Genomic DNA, 21,676 nt, shown 5'->3' on the forward strand with positions numbered 1-21,676 from the left:
AGACTCCGTCTCAAAACAAAACAAAACAAAACAAAACAAAAAAAAAAAAAAAAAAAAAAAAGATAATGTTTTCTTCTTTATACAAAGAAAAATGGTATATATATATTTCCCTTACCTCTTCCCTCTCCCTCCTTGCAAACCATCTACCACAGGTTCTACAAGTTATATTGACTATACATTTCCCTTTCCCTTGCTTTTCAGACTGATGCTGCTCTAATGTATGATGCTGTGCATGTGGTGTCTGTGGCCGTCCAACAGTTTCCCCAGATGACAGTCAGTTCCTTGCAGTGTAATCGACATAAACCCTGGCGCTTCGGGACTCGCTTTATGAGTCTAATTAAAGAGGTATGTCAGGAGAAGAACATCTGCCTTGTCTCTTTTGTTGTCAAGCTGAATGAAGTGAGATTATTGTGGTTTTTCTAGCAAGTGACCTTTTACTTTATGTTTAATTTAAATTTTCTCTCTTACTCCAAACAAGCAAAATTAACATTTTTACTAAACAATACCAAATGAAAGGTGGGGGGAATCCCATTAGAAACAAAATATCTGTCAAAGTATCTATGAGGGTTAACCTTTACCTTTCTGAATCTTTATATTTATTACTTTTCCTTTATGTAGAGATATAGATTAATAAAAGAATACTTATATTTTAGGCAACAAAATATAAAATGCATTTTTAACATAAATGTCATTTGCACTACAGTAAAATTATACCTAATTTGTGAGGCTTCAAGTATAGTTATTTAGATTAATTGTTCCTAAATATGTCTAGTTATTTAAATTATATTAACAGTTAACAAAAATAGAATATATGAATTAATCAAAGTGCAAAATTTACTCCATATTATATAATGCAACCATTCTTATTACCACATATAATTTCTGATTATGTCTGTTACAGATCAAGCATATTCATAGTGAGAAAAAGAAACATTTTGAAGATCATATGTACCTACAAATATACGTCCACATATATACAAATACATATACATATATATTTTTCCTGTCATAAGAGAAAGTCCTTTGTTAGCTTAGAATACTTTTCATATATGAAAGTTTAACCGAGCCTTAATCTTTGCAATGAGATATCACAGGTATTATTACCATATGAGATTTTTTATTAATGGCTTAAAATAAATCATCAGTTCATCTTGTAATAAATTATTCATCATGAAAATAAAAGTGCAAATAGGATCATAATTAAGTATCTCTGAATATCCATGAATTTTCTTTGTCTAATTCTTATCAAACTCTCAGGTAGATGAATTTATAATAGTTTCCGAAGAATATGCAGTTTATTAGTTGCCCATATTCTAACATTTACTTCTGGTTTAAAACTGAGCCTTAGTGAGCTGCAGACATAGTCCACAGGTCTGGTGAGATGAAGAATTGATTTTTCTGAACTCAGCACTAGATTATTGAAACCATGACATGTGTCAAGCAGCCCGAAAAGAAGCAGTTGTGTGACATTCCCCATTGTATTTATTGTAGGGTGTAATTGAGAATCTTGTCCACTAAATCACACAGTGTCCCCCTTATGAGGACCAACAGGAGAAATTTCTCTCAGGTCTCAGTGCCAGGAAAAGTTTTCTCCTGAGCAGCTGGTATGTCTTAAATTATAGACCCTGTATATTGTGTTTTTATCGTATTTTCTTCTTTGTTTTGGTTGCTAGGCAGTTCAGAAGTGAATTTGTGATAAAATTATTTGTGCAACTTCACCTGGTATACATTTCTTTATGCTCTCTCTACCCCAGATTTGTTCTACTGTTTTACACTTCTATTCCTGTACTTCTTGATCTTTTTGTTGACTTTTATACTATTATCCATTTTTGTTAGTCACTTGAAATTTTTTCTTTGGAAGACGTTAGGCTAGAAATATTTTTTTCTTCCTTATTGTAAACCAGTGAACACATGTTTAACTATAGCAAAGACATGTTGCAGTATGTTTATGAATATATATTATAATTTTTCTATTTCATTTGTAACTTGTTAGCTGAAAACTATTTGAGAATCCTGCACATAAGTATCCAAATACCATATGGAGCCTAAGACATTCAGTAATATTAATTTCAAATCCTTATTGAAATATTACTCTTAATCTACTGATATTTACTTCTTTGGGGTCTTGTTTATATTATTTTAAACATTTTAGTTGTGAGTATACATTTTATAATTTAAAATTTCTGTATTTAACTAGTTTTTCCTAAGCTATTTCCAAATTACAAACAATGGAAAACATCTAATTGTGGTTCTATAACCAACAGAATGGGAAAATTTTTACATTAAAAAAGTCCAGGTATTTACTCACCTTTTAGGGTTGAACATATTATATAGCTAGATTATTATATTCCCATCTCCTTCTACATGACGTATATCTTGATATGAAGTAATTATAATACATTTCCCCTGCTCTTACTTAGAGAAAGTAAAGGAGTAAGTTAATTATTCTATGGGGAATGTATATAATTGAGTTAGTATAACATAGCTTTTCCTGGATTTGGTTTCTCTTATTGTAATAAGTTTCTTTTCATATTATTACGAATTTGGTAGTGGGATTTTATAACAGTAGTTCTCTCTGTATTTGCCAGTGAGATCTTTAATGTGTCATACACCATAAAAAGTAACTAAATTCTTCTTACTTTACTAAAAGAGGTATACTACTTACAACATAATAATAGAGTCTCTCATAGACAGAAAATTATAACTGGAAAATGCATTTTATAAAATGAAAAATTTATAAAATATTTTCTACTGAAACTAAGATAATTTATGTAGAAAAACATTTTTCAAATTTCAGAGGAAAATTAAAATATTTTAAAAATCTCTAGCAATGTCAACTGTGAAAAATAATGAATATAAGGTTCCTACTTTTATGAAAAAATATTTATTCCATCTTTCTTCACTTATTTATTATCATTTTTTTTTTCAATTCCCATAGGCACATTGGGAAGGCCTCACAGGCAGAATAACTTTCAACAAAACCAATGGCTTGCGAACAGATTTTGATTTGGATGTGATCAGTCTCAAGGAAGAAGGTCTAGAAAAGGTATTTCAGTCAGCTTATTTGCTGTAATTACTAAATGAAACATATCTCAAAGAAGACAGAAATATTCTCTGCTGTAGTCACATTTCATTGACATTTAACTTTAGTAACTCTAAAAATAAATATTTAATTCATTATATTGAACATAATAATTGACAATTAGGATTCAAGGATAAAGGGTATCTTAAGTCAATTTTATATTTTATTTTCTAACTAGAGGTTTTCTGATGCATATAATCTTTGAAATGCATATAATGTTAATTAGTCTTAAAGTTTAATATAGCAATTAGAGAATATTTGGTTTAATATGGGTCTTTATACGTGCAGCTTATAATCACTTGTGGTTACATAGACTTTCCAACTTGGAGCAGGCTATTAAAAAATTAAATACAAAAGTGTTTCCATTGTTTGAGTCATATTTAAGTGAAATATTTGAATTAATGTATGCACAGTAAATAGGACATATATATAAATGTAGCACACTACACTGGATCTATTTTACTTGATTCTATTGCTAGGAATTGTGGTAAAGCACCCAAAGAATTTGGGTATGTGCATACTTAATGAATATTTTAGTGTGAATTTTCTTAAATACATAATGTATGTATTTAGATATTTTTCTGTTAGATTCATTGATAATTGACGAGGTATTAAATCTTATTAAATCTTTTTAGATATTATCTAGATATTATTAAATCTTATTAGATCTTATTAAAATAAGAAATTGAGAAAAATTATATGTGACTGAGATAATATTGCTTTGAAGATAGTAAGCTATCTTATAGTTTACCTAGCAATGAAACACGGAGCTTTAGTTCTAGATAGAAACTGAAGAGGAAAGCTGAGACCTAAGAAGGGCTTTTTTAGCCTGCAAGATAACAGCACATTTGAATGCTGATTCAAATCATCCAGGAGAGAGTAAAACTACATTTTTGATAATGTCCCCAAGACTTTATGTCCCCAAGTTTAAGTACATTATGACCAACTGATGATTCAAATTGATGTAACTGTTACCTCCTGCCATTGAGGATTTCAAACTGTACACTTTGTCAAGACCATGAAAAGTCAGGAATATTTTATAATAAACTGGAACCCAAGTATTCATGAGACAGTCCCTTCCTAACTATCTCACTCTTAAGATGAGAAAATTAGTCTGTGTCCAAGACTGGAGTTGATAATGGTGGAGTTCAGTAAGCTCTTAAGGAGTTTATCTTATTGTTTACTGGAGATGTTATTATCTTATTTATTTATTTATTTATGAAATATCCAAATCACTAGGAGGAACTTGGACCATTGCTGACATTTCAGTACATCTGCATAAAAATGGCAATGCTCTTCATATTACCATAGATACATTCCTGTCTTGAATTCAAAATAAATAAAACATTACAAAGTTTTCTCTGTGCTCCATTGTGGCTTATAGATACGCCTGAATATAATGATTATCAAGTACATATGATGATTTATCACACTGATAAATGAGGTAAACCAGTATGAGTTTTGCAGTTTCATAAATATTTTTTGTATTCTTTTCTAAAATCTGAAAATTCATTTTGCTGAATTAATTATGTTCAGTACTTATCCTCAAGGGGCTTTTTGTGTACAGTGATAAGGTAATGCATATTTGTAAATGAATACAATCAAAAGCTATATGTTTCAAGCTTTCAAAAGTCCAATACAAATATAATTTCTGATAAAAAGTGTAATTAATCAAGAGTCATAGTCAATTGAGTACTTAGAATTAGCTTTTAAATATGTTGAATTATTGATTGTTAGACATTCAGTCATTTTAGAAGGAAGTAACAGCATGAGGAAACACAAACATAGCGTTTGATTTTATCATTATACACATACACATACACACAGTGGAAGAGGGAGATAAAGCTAAAATGCTAGATTTTAGTCATAACATAAATACCATGTTCAGGATATTTGCAGGATATTAGAATACAGTGCGAGTTTAAAGAAAGAATAGTCCTGAAGGCTATGGTTTACTTGGGAAGATAATATAGTTTAGAATAATTTGAGTATGAGGACATGGATGTAAAACCATTCTAACAGGAAGTGGAGATGAGTAAACAGTGTGTGATAGAAGGCATTAACTGAACCATCAACAATGCTGTTAGTTCAAAGACAAGCAAAGCATTTGGACTATGTTTTTAAGGAGAAATGGAGGAGCCAGGTAGGAAAAGGGGGGATACCAGGGATAAAAGCATAACTCAAAGATTGGAAAATGAATTACCAAGTAGGATAATTACTAGTAGAAAGGAATTGGCATAAACCTTCCCCTGAAAAGACAGATAAGGTACTGAGGATGGGTGGAGGTAAGTTAAAGAGAAAGGGAACAAAAAGTTCACATGAAATGTTTTCAATATCCTTGAAAATTTGTACATGAACTCATCAGCTAAAGGACAGAGGTAAAGTTTAGTCAGTTCTTAAGAAAAATTGAAAATTCCATTTTGACAGACTTGATTTTGACTTAGAAGGAACAAAGTGCTGCTAAGTAGCAAAAGGTCCTAATTTTAAATTTAATAGAATGGTTAAGAGCTCAAGGTCTAGATTCAGAGAGATTTGGGCTCAAATTCTCACTCTGCCCTTTACTTTTTATGGACAAATTTATTAATCTCTCTAAAACATGGGGTCTTATGAATCATGAGACAATAGCAGTTATCTGCCTCATGAAGACTGAGCGTTATTGACTTGATTTTTTTCCTCCTGGAAAGTACAGTTACCAACTCATTGATGGAAAAGGCAGCATCCCTACCTTGATAGAATTCACAGTTTAGAAGGGTCAATAGATGGTTATCCAAGAGGCTTGATTTTCAGTTCCAATTCCATCAAACTAAGTGTGTGAACTTCATCCTGCCACCTAACTTGTCTGTGTCAAATTTCTCATCTTAAAAAAAAAAAAGTGGAGTGCAAAGGGCTGCCCTCTTGGACAGTCTGAAGTAAGAATACTATGGCCTCTAAAAGAACCCAGAAGTAACATCTTGAAATATATTGAGGCTAGAAATTTTAATCGTTAAAGTTAACAATTATATTCTATCATGACTGAGAGACAAAAATGAAGAAGGAAAATATGTAATGTGCTAGCTTTATCCCTCTTCTCATGCCCATTGCCTTTTTTTCATTCTCATTCTGTCTTGGTCATCTTAGACCACTTCATTATTTAGTAGATTAATCCTCTAACAAATATGGAAGAATGTCTGTCTTATGCCCTCAAGAAGGTTATAATCTAGTAGAGGAAATCTGCCAATGATAAATAGACTCATTAGATGTATAAAATTATAAGACTTGGAAGTAATAAGTGCTGAAAAGTAGGTTATTTTGTTTTTATGTCACTGACATGATAGATTTTACATAATGTTCAGAAACATGAACTTTAGGATTAAAACAGTTAACAGGAAGGAAGCCCATATTTCTGTTTTTTACAACTGTGGAACAGATAAACCAGGAAGAAATGAGTATACTTCTAATGAATGGGAAAAGGTGGGCCATGCTCAAGTGTCTGAGCCTGGAGTGGAGATGGGCATCCTTTCTACTTAGATAGTGTCCATAGATCAAATGAATTCTTTCTACTCTATTGTAGCAGAAGCCTTAATTGGAACCCAGCCCAATTCACTGTGGTCCCAAAAAGATCACCGTTACTATATATACAGCCAGTCGCTTCTGTCCAAACAAGCTCTCTGAGACCATGGCAGTGCCTTCAATGGAGGAGGGGAGGGCAAGAAGGGGAAAAACAGTAGGTGCTACTACAGACTTTGTCTAGCTCAGGCAATACTTTTGCTTATGAGAGGCTGATATTGAGCACTCTAGAACAGGAACAGGAAAACAGAATAAATGATTTTCCAAGCTTGAATTCTTCTGGCCAGTTCAAAGATCGTATAGTGTATTCTACTTTCAAAATATGTTTAGAATCCATTCATCTCTCACCACATCCATTGCTGAATCATAAGGGTGGTACCTTTCAACTGAACAGCTACACTGGAATTCCCACAAGTCTCTGTGTTCAACTCTCTTATAATCCATTCCCTAAACCACAGGAGCCAGACAGATATTTTTAAAAGAAAATTGACCCATGTCATCCCTCTGTTTAAATGCCTTCATAGGTTCCGATTGTATTTTGAATAAAGTCCAAAGCACCAGTGACCTCTCATCATGTTCTCAGATATTTTCTTATGCCCTACCTACAGAGGGTTTTTTTTTTTCCATTTCCTCAAGAAAACAAAGTTTTCTTATCACTTTGGCATAGAGTAGTAGAAACAGTTTTCCCAGCCAGGAATATCCATTCCCAGTGCCTTTGCCTGGAGAACTTTTGCTCATCCTGGTGGTATCATCTTGAATATTACTTCCTTGGATAGGCCTCCTCTAAGTCTCTAATCAAGTTTAAATTTTTCCTAATGCTCTGCCCTTTTTCATTTCTGACTCTATCAAAGTCCGCAATTATTTATTCATGTAAACTTTATAAAAGGGCTATCTCCCTAGCCAGAGTGCAAGACCTACTAGATGGAAAATATATGCTCCCTTTTCCACTATTATATATTAAGGCTTTGCAAAGTATCCCTTGTCTTGAGGACAAAGTATGTACTTAAGAAATATTTGTTGACTGTTGAATGAATAAAGGATCTTTATGGAAATTATGAGATATTTCACATAGAACGCTTACTCAAGTGTCTGATGCAGAGTTATTTTCCTATAGCACAGTTTGTTGCTTTTCCTAGCTTTGCTCTGTACCTCCAACATGAGAACAAGGAAAGACAATAGTCAAGGGGTCAGTGGGTTGGGGTCATGGGTCAATGTTTCAAGTGGGTAAAGGATTTTAGATTGCAGAACGTCACCCTTAAGTCTGAAATTGTAAGGATCCACATTGCTTCAGTGTCAAACCTGGCCCCATTCATAGCGCAATTAAAAACTCCAGTTTTTCTTATGCCCTACCTACAGAGGATTTTTGTTTGTTTGTTTGTTTCCTCAAGAAAACAAAGTTTTCTTATCACTTTGGCATAGAGTAATATAGTTTTCCCAGCCAGGAATATTCATTCCCAGTGCCTTTGCCTGTAGAACTCTTACTCATCCTGGTGATATCATCTTGAATATTACTTCCTTAGATAGGCCTTCCAGTATTACATTAAACAGTAATAATAAATATTCTATTTATAAATATTCCTTTTTTGTCCTTATGAGTTAATAGTATGGAAATAAAAAAAAGCCCACCCAAATGAGAACAAGCAGAAGTTACTATTCAGAACTTACTACCGGAAGGGAGGCAGCCATCATCACTTGCATTAAACTGGGGTTCAAAGGCAAGCAGGGGAGTGGAAAAGTTTTATAGTGGAAAGAAATGAAGACCTCAGCTGTGCTGTGATTGGAGATTGCTGGCATGAGGAAACTGGATTTGGTCTAACTAAGCAAGGCACCTGGATAATGGGTTTGGGGGGCATATTTGACTTTCTCTGGCTGATCCTGTTTTGGAGGGTGGCAAAAAATTGGAAAACTGGAAGTAACAGGATGAATCCTGATTGTTTTGTGTAGATTGCTGGCTGAGATTATGTTTGGCTTCCTGAGATGCTCACTCCAGAGCTTCTGGGTCAAACTTTGTCATCACACATGGTTTGGTCATTGCCTATTTGTGTATTCAGTCTGTGAGTCGAATTACTGAAGTAATTTGGAGGGAGAAGAATAGCAAACATAAAAAGAATCAGGAAAAATTTACTTGTGAGGAAATACAAAAACATCATCACCAACAATAAATTTTTGTTTTGTTTTGTTTTTGTTGTTTAGAGTATGTAACCAGGATGTAACTTATTGTTGGAAATGGTTTATCCTTATTGTTCAGTCACCTGAAGCTTAGCTATGCGCTTAGGAAAGACCAGCTTCAGAGGGAAGAAAACACAAACTGATGGCATAAGATGTTACAGAAATACTCTTAGACTATAACTTCGAAAGGATGCCATTTACAGCAAACAGAGTTGGAAGGGTTCCACACAAAATGCGTTTAGACTGAATTGATGACATTATATAAAATAGTGGAATTTCATTGCAAGATGAGCTACCTAGAAGCCATTTTTGGGAAAACAACCACTTAAATTTAGAAAAGAATTTCCAATAGGAAACTGTAATGCAATAATAAAATCCCTGAATCTTAACTCATGATTGAATTTTCTTATAAACTCTCCTATGTAACCACAGAGTACTTCATGTGTTTTACAAGACAAAAAATCAATCTTTTACTGTTATACTTTCTTGGTTATTCAAAATAATTTTTATTTTACTACAGAATATTTGTTTCTGAGTACAGATGTAAATTAATATTATTCTTGTGTACTTCTCTTACCCTTTTTCTAGCATCAAAGTTTGCCATTCTGATTATTTTGTTGATATTCTCCTGTGTGATATTTAAATGAAAATAGACATCGGAGAATAGAATTTATTATCTCCTCAGCAGATAGGCTCTAATAAGCCATTATTAAAATTGACTTTATGTATTAATATTATATTAACTTTGAAAAATAGAAAAGATAAAACTGATAAATTTCTTTGGACAGAAATAGTGCTGAGGGACCTTGAAGCATTTGGGACTATAAAAAATAATCACAGTGTGTTTGCCTCAGCATAGGTTTGTAATAAATCAGCTTCTAATTTTGTATCCTTTGGGAAAATCTTTAAAAAATACAAAAAGACATTTTATGAAATATATGTCAATTTCTATAGTTAATAGTATAAATATAAAAATAATATGTACATGTCTAAATAGTATTTATAAATAATATAAAGCAATATATTTCACATTTACACATCTCTAAAAGGTATACATTTGTCATATTTCACTTTCATGTGAAGCTTCATTTTAACTTTTAACACTTACACTTCTTAAATATTTACTGCTTGCACCTAGCAGTCTAGAGACTAGTATCAGTAAACCATAGGCTTTTTGCTAAAACTCAACTATCTTGATAATATATGAGGAGGATAAGAATTAGTAGTGAAACTCTGCCTGCCTGAGTTTATAGGCATATGTGTTCTAGAATTAGAATATGTTTCAAAGTGCTTTTTGAATATTTTTTGTAAAATATGTATTTTGAAGAAAAAGTGGTTATTTCTACAGAAATCTTTACTATTGACCTTTCTTTTACTTGTCGAATCCTGCCCTCATTAAACTTCCTATGAAAAAGGTGTCTGAATGGAATTGACAATCTTCAAAACTTATCTAAATCTGAAAATCTACCTTAGATAGGTGAGAGCTATATTGATTATAGATTTCTAGATACTGGATGCATGGCAGTTTTTATCTTCCTCTCTTTGGTGGCATTTGGTACATATACTCAGTCCCCATGGCAACAATGACCCCCAACTTGTCCAGGAACTGAGATTTATCTTGCCTTCCTGTAAGCAATGCTAATGGTGGTGTTAACTAGTAATCTTTAAATAAGTCAAAAAGTGATGTTTGCTTCTCGAAAACAAAAATACTTGCTGGGCAGGATCCAAGCCTATTGCCTTGCTTTGGAGATGTTAGCCATTTAATTTGTCTAACTCTTATATAGAATTCATTATAAGCCCTGTCTCAGAACTGTGCCGACATTTTTGTGTGTCAGTGTGTATAGTTATCATTTTGCTTGGTAACTTTACACTTTCAGGACGGTAACATATTTCAGAAAACTATTTATGGATGATGTTTATGTTTAGAAATCAATTAGATTGCCTTATTTGAGGTCACAAATTTATTGTTTTGGTTACCAAAATGTCTTATTTTGGCCCACCAAAGAATAGTAAATATTGACTTTTTTTCTTTTAACCACTAAATTTGAATTAACATATATATAAATAAATTACAATTATGATTATATATATATAATGTTGTAATTGATTGATTTGATTTCAAATCAAATCAAATCTGAACTACATTTTTATCTGTGGAAAAAATGGCTTTTAACTGAATGTTATCGTATTTTCATATTTGGGAACATTTAATTCACTGATTCGAACATTATTTAAAAAATCAAAATCACCACCTGTCTGTTAACTCTTTAATTGTGCTTAGCGTTAAATTGCCCTAAACTAAAATAAAAATCCTAAATGAGAAAAATCAGTGTTTAGATTATTAATTCCTTTCCATGAGATGATAATATACTTACTGATTTATTATACTCATATTAGCACTGTGGTTCTCAATTGGTAAAATCTCAGATCCTATGCACACTAGTTGAGAGTTTCAGGATACTGATTACTAAAGTGTTCTTTGTCCTATCCTTATAGGCCAATTAACTTATATCTGAAGGTCAGCCAATTCTCAGACAATTGCTCTGGACTCTAAATTCTAGCTGGCAGGAAGCACATAGGCTTTGCTGTAAAATATTTCTTTTTGTTTTTCCAGAGCTCAGGTGCCAATGTTTAAGTGCTCTCTTTTCAACACGTAGTTCAATGGAAGTAAACCGTTATTAAACTTTGATGTCAAGGGTTATTAGACAGTAATGCAACTAACTATCTCTACTTTTTATTTAACTATTTAGCATTTGAAGGGGTGAAGTAAGCAAAACAAAAGTATCTAATTTCCCACTAATAGTGATAAAACTACTCTGTTGAAAAAAATCTCTGTACCCCAAATTCATGCATTGTATTGGATTGAGCAACCTGGGTTTTCAGAAATAATAGGTTTATAAATTAATAGAGAAATAAACAATCCACTAATTCAGTCAATTGCAGGACATATTCATCTTTCATACGTAAATCAGCATTTAATATAAATCTCTTCCTTATGCTTTCTATTTCTCAATTCTCTCAAACAGTACTATTGGGGTGTCATTTTTTTTCTAAGAGAAATAGTCAATATACTTCAAGGAAAACTATACTTTGTGGGCCACATGGTTGGGGGCAACTCATTACTGGAAAGAAATTTCTTTAAGCAAACGTATTCTGAGATGGAGAGTCCGCATTGTGCTAAGACTGTTAGAAACACATGTACAGTGTGGTTTCTCATTATCATCACACAGGCTCTCTTCGGAGAATTATGGCTTATATTCTTTATTCAAGGCTGACACATTCTCCTGACATTAAGTCAAAACAATGTACAAGCAAATAACTCTTTTTCTTTTTTACATTGTTGTCTAATGGAAAACTATATTGATTCTTTTTCCGTCTACCAACATCCAGTGAATATTTTGTTAGTCAATGCCAGGAAGATAGTATAAAGAGAATTTTGATAGATTTGTATCAGGTATTTTTTAGTGGAGAATTTAAATTATTTCTTACTTTAAAATAAGTTTAACTTTATTTGGAACTAGTATTTTAAAAACTAACTGGGGATGTTTATTTTATTCTTACTTAAAAAACTTTCTTGTATACATATCAAACAGATTATTACCATAAATTTCATAGAAAATAAGAAACATGTCACATTGATTCGGCATACATAAAACAGAGCTAACATGCATCTTTAGAAGAAATGATAAGATGCTAAATTCAGAGGTTAACAATTATATAGCCCAATAGAGGAAATAGAAACGTTTTTTGGATTTAAAGTAGTAATATAAGTTATAAAACAAAATTTGTACTGAGAAAACTGTCAACAAAATAAATAAACAATAAAGGATCAACTAATTAATTAGATAAATAATTTAAAAATTATTGTAAAAACTGTTCTTTTTCTACCTAGAAAAAAAATACACAGAAACCAAAGAAAAAATATACTTATAAAACAAAATTACATGAAGAATTTATACATTCCTGAAAAACAAAACCTATAGTGTGCAATATTTATTTAAAATACTTATAAAATATAATTTGGAAAAATTGAAATGCATAGTAAAGGTATGTGGCATAATATTTCAAACACTAAATATGATATTGAGATAGATCTTAAACAAAACATTAATAACTTAAAAAGAGAATAATAAAATATGGAAAACAAAATATGTAATTATAAAAGAATAGACACATAATGTATGTTCAACATTTGCCAAATGAATGAATGATATTGGAATGTCAACCAAAAATTCTGAAAGTTTTTATCATGGAGTAATTCACTCACTTACTCTATTTATTTATTCAATAACTATTCATTGGATATTTATTATATAATTTAAAGACTGATGAAATGTTTCGTTTTGTCAAGGGACTTAGAGTCTAACACAGCAGTATCAATAAAAATGAAATATAACTTGGATTCAAAGCAATACATAAGTGGCATTTCTGAGATGACAAAAATAAAACATTTATTTCTGTTCAATAAATATGATTATTTATGTTCAATAAATAAAACATTTACTGGTTATATTTATGTAACCAATACATTCAGAGATCTCACATATAAAGCCCATAGGATGTCCTATATTCAAAGGCCTTGGGGTAAAAAGATGAGTATGCCAGTCTCCATCCATAGGGAATTTACTTTTTACTAGACAGAGGTAAGTAAATAATTAAAATATAATGTGATACTTATTGTAGTAAGTAAAAGCAATCCTAAGTTGCTCTGTGTGGAAGCGTAATAAAAGATCATCCATTGCTGCACAGAGGAGGAACTGTGTTACCTATATTTTGAAACAGTGATTAAGGTATATGCATAAGGTAGTGAAAGGGAAAGAGTAGTTCTATAGAAGACATGAGGATGCAAATAATTGAGAACTACAAGATGCAACAAAGTCTATGTTCAGAAAATGGAGAAATGCATTATATTTCTGACAATTTAAGAAAAGAACTATTATTTCTCTACTCAGTCTTTAGGTAACATATTTTGCAAAAAAATCATATATACCTGGTATACACATCCATATATAACATATACATAAATGCTATGTATGCACATACATAAATGTACTGTATATATAGATACATGCATACATCTACATATACATATGTAAACATCTACATACATACACACACACACACACACACACACACACGTACTGGTTGAGATTTAATATTTCCAAATGATAATAACGAAGAGTTTCAAGAAAAAATATTCACCAACAATGAAATACATATGAGGTAGCTGTCAGCCTTTTTAAGCAACATTAAATTAATACTAGAGAAAAATAAATAAATAAAACTTAGCTCTGAAGGAAGACAGCTCTGATACAATAGGTCTTCATTTAGCTAAGTTTTCATTATATAAGAAGGTAGCAAAAATACCTTTAAATCTCCAACCTATCATTTAAGTATGTCACATAGTTATCTTTTATAAATACATATAAATACATATTAGTAGACTTAAATGTATTTTATCTCCCAATTACCACAGGAAAATTTCCAGGAGTAGAAAATAATAGTCTTATATAAGAACAATGATAAGTGAAAAGCAAATACTCAACAAAGAAGGAACTGTGGCTAGATATCCTAGTAAACATCAAATTCAGTTAAGCCCAAAAAAAGATAGTTTCGAATAATGGGTTTACAAATTATACCAAAATTACAGCTTTTTCCTTGTAGCAAAATAATTCATAATGCACAAAGCAAAATAAAGAGAGGCAGTGTTTACAACCCCAAATTAAATTAACTAAAACTGGCCGGGCACGGTGGCTCATGCCTGTAATCTCACCACTTTGGGAGACCGAGGCAGGCAGATCACCTGAGGTCAGTAGTTCAAGACCAGTCTGGACAATCTGGTGAAACCCCGTCTCTTCTAAAAATACAAAAATTAGCCGGGCATGGTAGTGGATGCATGTGATCCCAGCTACTTGGGAGGCTGAGGCAGGGAGAATTGCTTGAACCTAGGAAGTGGAGTTTGCAGTGAGCCAACATCGTGCCACTGCACTCCTGCTTAAAGGACAAAGCAAGACTCCATCTTAAAAAAAAAAAAAAAAAAAAAAAAAAAAAAAGTTAACTAAAACCGTGAATCAGTATGTGTGGTAGCAGAATGGGACAAAGCATAGATAATTTTCGTAGAGTAGATATTTCAATTTTTATGGCTGAATATTCATTTTTCAACATGATAGTAATATTTCAAACAGAAGTTGATAATACATATTAGTAGACTTAAATGTAATTTATCTCCCAATTACCACAGGAAAATTTCCAGGAGTAGAAAATAAATAGCAAACACCAAACCAATGTGAAGAGAGCAAGGCTAAATAAAGATAAGATTCAGGAAGAGAAAAAGTTAGGACATTGAAAAATCCACCAAGGCACTGCTTATAAAAAAATCCAACAAAATGAGAAATACGTTGAAAGTGAAAATATATATAATGATTTATCAGCAAATGCAAATACACAAATAATGGAGGTAAAGTAAGTGTGATTAATATATATTGGGAGTTGAGGTAAAACAAAGTAATTGAAATAATAAGTTATTTTTTATCAATAAAAACACCATCTACAGTTAAAAGACTTGACAATTATAAACCTCTATAATATAACCTGATGTTATTCCAACTATTAAAAATAAAAGCTAAATTGTTATACAGTTGTCTTATGGAAACTACCATGAACTGTAAAGGGAAAGATAACATGTAGAGAAATTATTTTGGAAAGGTATTTGGCAACATATACTAACAATATTAACAATGCAGATTATTTGCACTCAGTCATTCTAATTCTAGAAATCTGTTTTTAAAATAATAAAATGTGTGAACAAATATTTATAAATAAATGTGTTTACTAAGGCCTTGTAACAACGATAGTTAAATCATGATATGTTCATATGATCATTTTGTGTAGTCATCAAAACTATGGATTTGATTATCTTTGGTATCAGGAGAAAATGCTCACAATAGTGTATAAACAGAATATAACTAGTAATTGCCATAATTATAGCATACTTATAAACACACTATGTTGAATACTTTTTCATTTAATCTTCACTATAGTTTAGAAGTACATACTATTATTTCCCATTTACAGATGGGAGAATTGAGGCACAAAGAAATAATGTGCCCAAGTCACCTGATGGTAAGTGGTGGACATAGGATCCTGGCAGTCAAATACGCTGTCCATAAAAGCTGGGCCATTAACTATAAGGCTATGACGGAAACTATTCTAGGAATATATGTGGAAAGATAAATGACAGGAAAAAAGAGGACTACAATATTAACCATGATTGACTCTGGGTGTATTCAGAGGTTCAAAGTTTAAATTGATCTCCTTATATCTTTTGCATATTTTATTATTTGATGACAATTAATATGCATTATATTTCTGACCACAAGAAGAAATTAAAGAGCCAATTGGAACATAAGATAAAATAAAAATGAATAAAATCATAATTTTCTATAGCTCCTTATGACTTTTGAAGCACTTTCATACTTCTTGTATCTACTTGAATCCTTATGATTAGAATGGCCCTATAATTTATTACCCAAAACATGATATTTTTTTATTTGTACAAGAGGGTATTATTAATGAAGACAGTACCTGGGCAAACCAGGATGTAGAGTCACCATATATAGAACAATTCTATAAGGTCAACGGTGCTTAAGCATCTTAATTCCATTTCAGAGCTAAAAAAAAGGTACTTCAAAGGCTTGATCAAGTCATAAGTCATATGACAAAATAGTGGTTCCCAAATAGATAAAAATATGATTGCCATTACTTTATCCATGGTTTTTGCCATTAAAACAAAACAAAATCTCTGGTGACAACTTCCTCAATGGAAGAAAGTTTTGAGTTATATAGTTGACAATCTAGGGAATATCTAAAATTTTATTTGACTTAAAATTTTAAAGCCACCAATATTTTTGAAATTTCATAATGTTATGCTAAGAAAGCTGAGATTTACAAAAGAGGATAACTAATACTCGTGAGTATAGGAAATTGTAGGTTCATGTAATATGCATCTGTGTCCGAACTCCAAAAGAACTAGAAAAGCAACTAACCAATAATGAAACTAGAGAAGTATTTTCAGATGATAAGATGAGTGAACATTTAACTAAATTATTGTTATAAAAATAATAGTGGAGGGTGGCATTATGTGAAATGGGAAATTCTTTGTATCAGTTACTTGGTTAGAAAGCTGAAAACTTTCTAAGGTTTTATTAGATAGACGACAGTGGACAAATGATGTTTGTCAGTGGTTTGGCTGGTAGAGTTACACATCTGAAAATCCTAGCTATTTTGCCAATTTATATATAAAAAAAGTAAAATCTAAGAGAACAAATGCATGATAGGTATTAATTATGGACCAGATATAGAAAAGTGACAGTCATTCACTGCAAAGTACTATCTGCAGATGTGTCTTGTTTAGCCAAAAGAGTATTTGCAAATGATTTTAAATTTGAAACACTTTGGCCAGGTACAGTGGCTCACGCCTGTAATCCCAGCACTTTGGGAGGCCGAGGCGGGTGGATCACTAGGTCAAGAAATCGAGACCATCCTGGCCAACATGGTGAAACCCCGTCTATACTAAATATACAAAAAGTAGCCAAGCGTGGTGGCGGGCGCCTGTAGCCCCAGCTACCCGGGAGGCTGAGGCAGGAGAATTGCTTGAACCCGGGAGGCACAGGTTTCAGTGAGCCGAGATTGTGCCACTGCACTCCAGCCTGGTGACAGAGCAAGACTCCATCTTAAATAAATAGGCCGGTCGCGGGTGGCTTACGCCTGTAATTCCAGCACTTGGGGAGGCCGAGGCGGGCAGATCAAGAGATCGAGACCATCCTTGCTAACTCGGTGAAACCCTGTCTACTAAAAATACAAAAAATTAGCCGGGCGTGGTGGCGGCGCTTGTAGTCCCAGCTACTCAGGAGGCTGAGGCAAGAGAATGGTATGAACCCGGGAGGCGGAGCTTGCAGTGAGCCGAGATTGCGCCACTGCACTCCAGCCTGGGCGACAGATTGAGGCTCCGTCTAAACAACAACAACAACAAAAAATAAAATAAAATAAATAAATAAATAGATAGATAGATAGATAGATAGATAAATAAATAAATATTTAAACACTTTAAGCAGGTCAACAGGCATTCTAGTTTTGACACTCTTCCATCCTTCCCTACCCAGGTCCCCAGCAGGCCCTCTACTAGTCCTGGTGGTGCCTTACTAGAAACTCAACTAAAGCACCTACTTTGGGAACATGCAGCCCCAAGGCACACAGCTGTTGGAAAAGCAGGATTGGGGTTGTGGCCCCTCCTTTCTACTGTGCCTTGACATTTTGTGAGATTTAAAAATTGTACACACTTGCGTAGAAATTCTTACTACGGCCCTGTACATTATCATGTTTCACATTGATCTGACCTGCTTGGCCCCTAAAGTCTTTCATTATTGACACCGAAATAGAATTAGACTCCATCTTTAGGACATTGTCATAAGCATAGTCTAATGTAAAGAAATGTAATTGGCCAGTAGGTGGTTTAGTTTGGAAAGAAGACTGAATTACTTGACTTTTTCCTTTCCTAACACAAACATCAGGACTATACATAATTTAATGGTGAGAGGCAAATTAACTCCATATGAGGAAATATGGCAAAGAGGTTATGCTGATGGGACCTTTGTTAGCATATTTAGTTAGAACACAGTAAATAATACCTGCTAAATCAATGCCATTTAAAAAATACTTAATTTATATACAAAGAATTATTTTAAAGATAATTTGATAGTTTTCCTTTTCTTTGAGAAAAATAAGTTGGATACTTATCTAAGAGAGTATGGAAGACATATTTTGTTATTGATTACTCCTAGGTTTGAGACAGTGAGGAAAAAGAACTGATTTCACATCTTCTTTTGCCTCTGCTCTTCCTTATTGGTGATCATTGTTATATGATAGTGCAATGGGATAAGTGTCAATAAACCATCTAATCAATGCATTTTGTGACATCCTGTGCTTACATGTGTCTTCTGGAGGCTTGTCTGCATTATCTCATAGGCTGTGTTCAGTGAATACAAAATGTCTAAACACTGTGCGTATATGACCTAATCTATCAGAAGGTATTAGTTAAATTAAAATTCATATTAAATGGAGTACAGACGAAAGTATTGGAATGTGTTATTCAGATGAGATTTTACTGTCTCCTCCTTTCTTGGGAGCATTTTAAAAGGTGCAAAGATGTGTTTTTAAATCTCCAAAGATAATTCTGAGCATGGTTTCATCCTACCAGGGGTAGTGCAAAACACTAATCAGTGCTTCCCTTAAGCCTACCTTTACCTATTAATTTATCTTGGATCCCTAGATGTTGCTCTTTTAGCTTTGTCTCTATAATATGGCATGTTATCTTTATAATGAGAGGATGAGATCCATTAGAGTAAAAGATGTGTGCTATTAATGAGTTTCCAGCCAGCTATCAAGGTATCATCAAATGTGGTTTATCTTGGTGAATGAAAGCTTGAATGGAAAATTAAGCTCCCATACTGACTGGAGAAGTTCAGTGGATCATTTTGTTCTTTAATGTTACACTTCACTGAACACACTTCACAGAGCAGTGAATCATGCTTAAAACAAGCTGCCTTTACTTTAACGGCAGCAGATAATGCAGCAGAGGTGAATAATAAGTGTTAGCAATCTTAACTTTCTCTTGCAGTACTCTCCCAGGTGCCTGATGGACAATTTACAAAGTACATGTGCTATTTTATAGATTGGAACGTGGGATCCAGCCAGTGGCCTGAATATGACAGAAAGTCAAAAGGGAAAGCCGGCAAACATCACAGATTCCTTATCTAATCGTTCTTTGATTGTTACCACCATTTTGGTAAGTATTTGCTTTTCTGTTATTTTTAGATCTATGTAGTGCATAGAAAAGGACATGATAATTGGAACAGTAATGAAGAGAATGTAATGTATTTTACAGTTATTTAGCAATTACTGTACAACAGATGAGTCGATGTTAATTTAGTCACAGTTTTGTTAGTCTTTAATGATCTAAATTGTATTAATGTTTGGGCTGTTTATGTTGATTAATAATACAGCTTAATATATTACTGGAAATATTTTCAGTTTTACAAAATTAGTTACTATTGAAGAATTGTCAATGTCAAGACTTGAAAAATACATGAAGCTCTATAAATATAGTTAAGTGATGAGCCAAAAGTGAACTTTACTTCTGCTTTTATTTTCCGCAAATATATTTCATGGGGCATGGCACTTATTTTTCAGAATTTTTTCTCATTATAATTATATTTTAACCTTCTTTTCCATTTTATCGTTCTCATCTTGGAAAATCAATTTTACTTTATGAATTTCCCTAATGTAACCAAATGACAAGTGCTTTTTAAAGCCAGAAATATTTTCACCACTGACAGACTTAAATTAATATGGTAAGGCTAGATGTTTATACCCCTCTTATATTTATATCTTTTAATTACATCACACAGTAATGTTCACTTTTGCCCACGATGTCATTTGCAAAAGGGAATTTTAATTTAGGATAAGCAAATAGCTCTTATATTATTTAATCAATACTTTTCACCTACAGAATAAGCTTATCAATGCCCATTCTTATTAATCCCCAGGTAGTCAGTAAAAATATGAGAGTAATATCTAGAACAAACTACCGTAAACATTTAGCATTTATATAATTTCTAAATTTGATTTATGGTGGGAAATCAATCTAAGAGGAATATATATTCTTACCCCTTTAGTAGCAACCAGGAATGTCAGCAAAGCTGATAATCATGAAGTGACAGTGATGGAAGTCATAAAGTTTTTAACCACTCTGTGGCTAAGAACCTCAGTGGATACTTGCTCTGTCTGTCACATCCAAATGTCTAAGACACTCTTTTACTTAATTTTATATCTTCTTCTCTTTTCAAAGATAACACCCATACTCACCAACCTAGCCCTCTTCTTCGGTCAAAATGTTCTCACAGTGCAATTACACATCCTCTTTCTGGTCTACATGCCACTGTGTTCTGGATCTCATTACCTCCTGTTGGGACTATTACAATAGCCATGTAACTATTTATTCTGCCTATGGCCTTCCTCTTTTGCAGTGCACCCAAGTCCCACCATAAAAATCTAATTCTGTTCCAGGCAGATGATGACTGCTTGAACCAGGACAACATCAACAATAACAAACAGCAATGACAATCTAATCCTGTCGTTTCTCTACTTCCTTGTTATACAAACTGTTAGAGAATCCTTATTGGCCATTAAAGAGCCAATAAATTTAAATTTTTATGTATAGGGTCTTCTATGGTCTTGCTCGCTCTCACCTTTTTATCTTCACTTCCCACTATTTTCTTTCAGGAATCCTGTGTTTTAATTGAACTGGAAAAACCAGTTAGTCTGCTATGTAGTTGTGTGAATGCTCTTCCCTTTCTCTGCAATATGCTTATCTAAATTTATGAGATATAATATTCATCAGTAATATATGATTTAATATTAATATTATCCTGTTCTTATTTCATGTGTGCATTATTTTCCCAATATCACTAAACATTCCTTGGAGGAATAGAATTAGATTATGTCTTCTCTTTCTACACCATATGTACCTCTGCAATGATCATAGGATCAATAATTCCGGGTAGAAAACATCTGTAGACTTCAGTAATCTGGTCCCTACACTCCTTTCTATCATCTCCCTGATATAGCCAAACTCCCCAAAACATCACTTATTTGATGGCTCCAAATCGCTCTATTCTTCTTCTTCTTCTCCTTCTTCTCCTCCTCCTTCTTTGACGGAGTCTTGCTCTGTTGCGAGGCTGGAGTGCAGTCGCGCGATCTTGACTCACTGCAACCTCCATCTCCCGGGTTCAAGCAATTCTCCTGCCTCAGCCTCCCGAGTAG

General features: G+C 32.9%; 1 protein-coding gene across 8 annotated transcripts in view; it reads left to right on the plus strand.

The window, feature by feature from the left end:
• Positions 1 to 21,676, plus strand: part of GRIK2 (glutamate ionotropic receptor kainate type subunit 2) — a 704,801-nt gene that overhangs the window by 418,747 nt on the left and 264,378 nt on the right. For all 8 annotated transcript variants that reach the window (XR_007724833.1, XR_007724834.1, XM_050786670.1 and 5 more), the window contains 3 exons: positions 202 to 345; positions 2,939 to 3,046; positions 19,527 to 19,640. Coding sequence is in view for 6 of the 8 variants with exons in the window: in XM_050786670.1 (XP_050642627.1) it covers positions 202 to 345; positions 2,939 to 3,046; positions 19,527 to 19,640 (366 nt within the window). In the remaining 2 variants the exon portion in view is untranslated. The remainder of the gene's footprint in view (positions 1 to 201; positions 346 to 2,938; positions 3,047 to 19,526; positions 19,641 to 21,676) is intronic.

Source organism: Macaca thibetana, chromosome 4, assembly GCF_024542745.1.
Source record: "Macaca thibetana thibetana isolate TM-01 chromosome 4, ASM2454274v1, whole genome shotgun sequence".
Classification (NCBI taxonomy): Eukaryota; Metazoa; Chordata; class Mammalia; order Primates; family Cercopithecidae; genus Macaca; species Macaca thibetana.